The following is a 6,049-nucleotide window of genomic DNA, read 5'->3' as shown; positions in this document are numbered from 1 at the left end:
TTTTTTTTTTTTTTTTTTTTTTATACTTATATTCAAACATTCGAAATATTTGAAAACTTGTCGATGTATATCAATTCTAAAATACTTTACCCAAGAAGCGATTCATTTTAAACGAAACAATCGATTTCAAATTTTCATTCACTCACGCTCTAATATCGAAAATCGAACGCAATCGAACGCGATCGAGTGTTCCCGCGCATTTCACTCAGCGTCCTCAACATACTCGCGATCATGTACTGCGATTTCACGTTGTGCTTAGTTTTGATAAAAGTAATTAAAAAGTATCAAAAGGTGAACGTCTTAAGTGTAACGTTTTGTTCGATAATTGAAATTTAATGAAGAGATTAGAGAATCTTATAATTGAGAAGCATAAAAAGACGTGGGACAAAGGCCATATCGCAGCCATGATATCAACAGTACATTTGGTAGTGTAAAACTTAAGTTTGATTGATTATGGAACGATATATTACAACATTTTTACCTATCGTTGGGTAATTTCTTTGTATTCTTCTTTTTCTCTTTTTTAATAATATTCTATAAATCGCGTTATAAGTTGAGATATAACATCTATTACACGAATATTGACACTGGGAGATTAACATCTCTGGCGTTCATTTATAGTTCCATTAAGAATTATTACCGTTTTTAATATTCAATACGAAAAGAAAGGTAATACAAAAAGCACGTGTTATGTAAAAATAGAATAAAATCTACTTATTTCCTGTAACGAAACCCGTTCGAAGGTTTCGACTATATATATATATATATGTATATCGTGAATAATTTTTGTACAGGTTAGAGTTTAAATGTATATAACATTTGGTAGAGATCCAAACACTTTAGGTTGGAATTACATACTTTCTTTTAAATTATTAGTATGAGATTGGCCGTGAAAATTCCATTTCCATTTAAAATAGACTAAATAAGCATTTAATTTTACTACAATACTGTATAAATGATTTTAAAAATGTTATCACGTCTATAACATTGATTAATATTTTTTTTTCAATAATACAACGAATTTGGATTTTATCATTGTAAATAACTGTGAAAACTAACAAATTGCATAACCAAAGTCATACAAATCTTATCCTGAGTTTCATTAATTCTATTATTATAGTTCATCCTTGAGTAATGTATACCTGTTTTTGCTAGGTGCTAATTTCTTAAATGTAGATTCTGGTGGAGTTGTAGGCACCTTAATTTGTCCAACAATTTCTCGTACTTCGTTACTAGGATCTGGCCCATAATGAAATTCTCTATGTAACTTTCCTGAATATAAATCTCGTAGAAAAGCTTTTAGTTTTCCTTCTACATGAATATCATTAAAGTTTGGAAACAGGTACATATGTCTAAAACTATCTATGGCAATTAGAGGCAAATCTGCTGGAGTTTTTCCTAAATGATGTAGAGGATGAGCAAATTTCATACCATCTGCAGTTAAGAAATTTACATTTTCTGAAATGTAAAATAAAATAAAATATTATATTTGTGTTATTTATATTCCTATCCTATTGCATTCTTATTGTGTTTTATCCATTTTACTCACGTTTTTCATCAAGTAATGTCCTTGATACTACATCTTTATACATTTTAACACTCTCAACATCATCGGGAGCATGAAACAATATAAGGAAAGGTAAATCTTCCTCTGTTAATTCCTCAGCATTTTCAAATGTGATTTCCCTCACAAAAGGAACACATTTTTCTTGTGCCCAAACATTTAATTCATCAAAATTGTTCAAACTTCCATGATACGTTTCATCTTCATCATTAGAAAGTGCTTTATCAGACCGGAAGACAATTATAGGTTCTCCTGGAGGGTGCATAGCTTTACTTGCATTCCTAATTATATTTCCAACATTTAAGAATTAATGTCTTCCTTTGTATAAATATATATATATAGTTTTATTTATATATACTTATCAAATAAAATTGCAAAGCAAAATATTTAAAAGAAAGTACATTAAACATTGCATAATTTATGTATAACACAATAATATAAAGATAATAGTAGAAATAATAAAATACATGTACATAAATACATATGTACATATACATGTATATCTAAGATATCTTAGATGTGCATATATAAAAAAAAGAAAAAAAGAAACATTGCATTGCATAGTTTTAACTTTGTAAATAAATACAAAGATAGCCAATGCCTATCTATATCTCATTTAATATTTTACTTACAAAAAGTGAAAATGTTCCCCAATTTCACAGTTTTGTGCTGAGCATGTGCTTGTTATAGGAAAGAATAGAATAGTTATACATAGTTACTTATACAAATGTTGAAAAGAATTTCTTTGGAAACAATAAATTGATTCATATTGATTACCTATATAATTTTATTAAATTATATTAAAATTCTTACCCAAAGCCAACATGGAATTGGCAATCATCCTTGAGATTTGTAGCAACTCTCCTAAACATTTCATATTCAGGAACATCCTTTCTATCAAAATATCCAATGATCATTCTTTTTTTATCATCTAAATTAGTTAATTCCTTTAAATCATAAAATTCCTTAATAGGATCCTCCAATTGTTTCTTTATAAATTCCTCAAAAGCTTCTACAGATCGCTGTCCTCTATATTCTCGTTTGGTTGGCTGACCATTTCTTATAACTTTTAAAGTTGGATACTTAGTGATATGGAACCTTGAAGCAATAGAAGCTGGAAAACAATTTTTTTATTTATCAATACATTTTATTCACAAAATTATTTTAGTTTTATATAATTTATTTATTTATTTTTAATTATATTTACTTACATTCCCTTTCACAATCTACTTTTGCCATTACAACTTTCCCTGGTTCAGGAAATGCATTTTTTATTTTATTTGCAGCTTCTTCAAAAATAGGAGCTAACGAATTGCTAAAACGGCACCACTGTGCGTAAAAATTTATAAATACCAATTCATTTGTTGCTAGAACAACATAACATGATATTTATGTTATTATATAATAGATAAAATTCATATTTATGCATTTTTATTAACACGACTTACCAAGCGTCATATCGATATTTTGTTGAGTAAGCGATAAAGCGCCTTCATTAGTATCGTTTGCGAAATTATGTGGCAAAAACGCCTAAAAAAACAGAATATTTTAAATATTTTAAATATTTTATATATTTTATATATTTTCGCGTTATTATTCGGTGCGAAGCAATTAAATGTATTGAAAAAACATGAGCGCGCGTAATATTGGAATATTTAACGCGTAATATTTAGATAAGATAATTTAAGTAAAGGAGGGGTAAATTAAAAATAACAAAAATTATATTAATTGAATTAAAAATTATATTTTTATTTTCTAATAATGTCATTATTGCATTTTTTCTCCTCGATATAATGCATTTAATAATTTCAAAATTTAAATTATTAATAACATATGTATATAATTATTTAATTTTTTGGAAAGTTTGTTTAGTAAAATTTTGAGGTTATTTTATGTATATATGTATAGGTTATGCCGCTTTATAAACAATAAAATTAGGTTCGCTGTCATTAAGATCATTCTAACTTTAACGGTTTTATAATAACGGGAAATGAACTTTCTAAAATTCGTAGTCAAATACGTGTCACAACATGTATAGCTGGCAATATTCAAAATTTTCTATCAGTTCTTTAATAAAGGATACACTATTTTAATTAATACTCACCAATAAACAGGCAAATATAAGTACTTTGAAGTCAAAAATATCACAGAAGACCAACATGTTGTGATCTTATATTATAAATTTAATCAGGCAACACTTTTTTGAATCACCATCAGTAACCAGCTGCCTTCGCGTCAAATGTCATGAATTTGCAGTAAATCGAATCCTAGTAAAATATTATCGATATATCGATTTAACAATGATGACACAACTATCATATAAATTCTCTATATCGAAATTGTACCTATCTTGTTTCTCTATTTAATTTATGTTACGTATCATTAGATCTCGTTCCAACTCCTCTCTTGTATTCCATTGTTCCTATTTTCTTTAGACAGTAAATTTTTACACTGTAGGCATTGCTATGGTATTTCCCTAGCAGCAGACCAATCATATTCTATTACGTCTGAACACACGTCGATAAAAAAATTCCCTAGATCGCTCGAATCTTTAGCGGGAATTTCAATTCTTATGAATCCCTCTTTAACACTAAAAAAAATATTTTACATATATATTTTACATATATATATATATTGTATATAAAAAATACTAATAAAATACTAATAATGAAGCACGACTAGGAAAATAATTTTACATAAGAAATGTTTAAAATGATATATTAATTTCTCTATAGAGAATTTAAATATTTATTCTTGCAAAATCATTGATTTGATTGGCAAGATAAAGATAATTTGAAAGCATCGATACTCCACATGATAAACCGAGAAAAATTCAATAGATTTTAGAAAGTTTCAAAAGATAATTTATTATGCAAAACCGCTAGGATTTTTCTCTTCACACAACCGCAAATATTTTCACGTTCTAACGTCTCTTCTTTTCCTTAACAATCGGAGAGCATCGCCCCGGCAAAAGATGAACAATTGTTCCTCTATCCGCAACAAACTTACCTGCCGGAGAATCTATCGCGGGAAATACAATAAAACAATTATATATCCGTAATCTCCGTGTAAAAACGAATTATTTGCTACATAGAAAACAACAATAACGTTTGCCGGGTATTTTGTCTCATCGTGTACCATCGTGACTTTACGAATCTTTCTAGCTCCCCGAGAAAATTTCAATGTTCAAACACACCTGGTTGAATTCTCCTATTCCTAGACGTTATAATCCCCATTGAACGAGTACGAGAACTCTCTAGGCACGAACTCCAACAATAATTTATGACTACACTGCTCGAGCGGGTATGCTGTCGTGTAAGCTACGGCTTAACCGTAATTTACAACAAAATCCAATTTTCCCGATTCCACGATTATTCCACAGATCTACAGACAGATCTATCGACCGTGTTACTGGTGGTTTTCTTAAAGCACAAAGTTTTTTAACATTTTCTCAATCAAATCGAATTATATTTCTCTTTTTCGAATCGAAATAAAATTTAATCAAAAATTTAAACTTTTTACACAATACTTATATATTCCCTGAGATAGAATTAAACGTTGACTCAGTTGACATTAGTTTCCGTCAATAGTTCAGCTCAGGACGACAGTCGGAATGACTTTGACTTCATAGAGACTTTTTCCTTTTTGTTGCCGACGTTTTCAGTCCTCTCTGCGGGTGGGCGTAGATATATCTCAAATATATCCATGTCAGTCTTACGTCCGAATGGATAATATCGTCCAAACGTACAAGAGTTCGTTTTTCTTCTTCGAATATCTCTTAAAATTTTTGCCATGGAACACGTGTAATATAATTTCTCGAATTGATTTTAATCGCGGATCAATACGGTAATGACTCTTCGTACAAATTCGGCCTAACTTTTACGTGTTAAAGCGACACTTATTTGCCGGCATTCTTTGACACTAGATCGGGTGCACCGCTGGATACTGGTTGGACAAACGAGTCTGTTGAAAGATAAAACCGCACAATGCGCTACAGGATTCTGCATCCGACAATATGTATTTCCCTTTCCGAGAAAAACTGACGTGAACTGACTTCAAGGGCGGCACTGACCTTTGCCATGACAAAACGTGCCGACATTTCCCCCCCCTCTTTCCACCTCCCCCCAAAAAACGAAGGAGACATAGATGAGATTTTCGATAAGATCGCTCTATTTTTTTCATCGTTGTTTAAATTGTAAAATTTATTGGATAGATAGGATTGGCTTGTTGGAAGAGAGAATTGAAGAGAAAAATCAAAGAGAATATTATTCTTTGGCAAAGTCGTTAATTTTTATATCAGCGGCCGTTTACGATTTTACCTGGAACAACGTGGGATCATAGACCTAGAAGGAAGCGGCTATCCCATTTTTTAATATCCGTTTGACTCGACACGGGATGTACACGGATGTGCCGATCAAACAGGTTATTCACAGTCGTTTAGGTTCCTTCGTGATTCGTTCCCGGAAGTTGGAACACAAATCATAT

The 6,049-nt window shown here is 30.4% G+C and overlaps 1 protein-coding gene across 2 annotated transcripts; it reads right to left on the bottom strand.

The window, feature by feature from the left end:
* Nucleotides 1–505: 505 nt before the first annotated feature.
* LOC102676188 (endoplasmic reticulum resident protein 44) lies at nucleotides 506–3,847 on the bottom strand. 2 transcript variants are annotated; one of them, XM_006616422.2, is made up of 7 exons: nucleotides 3,669–3,847; nucleotides 3,013–3,094; nucleotides 2,776–2,931; nucleotides 2,378–2,678; nucleotides 2,197–2,244; nucleotides 1,550–1,845; nucleotides 506–1,458 (listed from the first exon to the last, which is right to left on the bottom strand). In XM_006616422.2, exons 1-7 carry the CDS (start codon nucleotides 3,723–3,725, stop codon nucleotides 1,115–1,117), a joined length of 1,284 nt encoding a protein of 427 aa, XP_006616485.1. In that variant the 5' UTR covers nucleotides 3,726–3,847; the 3' UTR covers nucleotides 506–1,114. The 2 variants fall into 2 exon arrangements, with proteins under 2 accessions (XP_006616485.1, XP_006616486.1); XM_006616423.2 differs by lacking the exon at nucleotides 2,197–2,244 and having other exon boundaries at nucleotides 3,669–3,844.
* Nucleotides 3,848–6,049: the final 2,202 nt, after the last annotated feature.

The sequence above is a fragment of the Apis dorsata genome, unplaced genomic scaffold (genome assembly GCF_000469605.1).
Source record: "Apis dorsata unplaced genomic scaffold, Apis dorsata 1.3 scaffold_263, whole genome shotgun sequence".
In the NCBI taxonomy this organism is placed as follows: domain Eukaryota; kingdom Metazoa; phylum Arthropoda; class Insecta; order Hymenoptera; family Apidae; genus Apis; species Apis dorsata.
The sequence above is the reverse complement of the archived record's forward strand: the minus strand, read 5'-3'. Positions and strand labels throughout refer to the sequence as shown.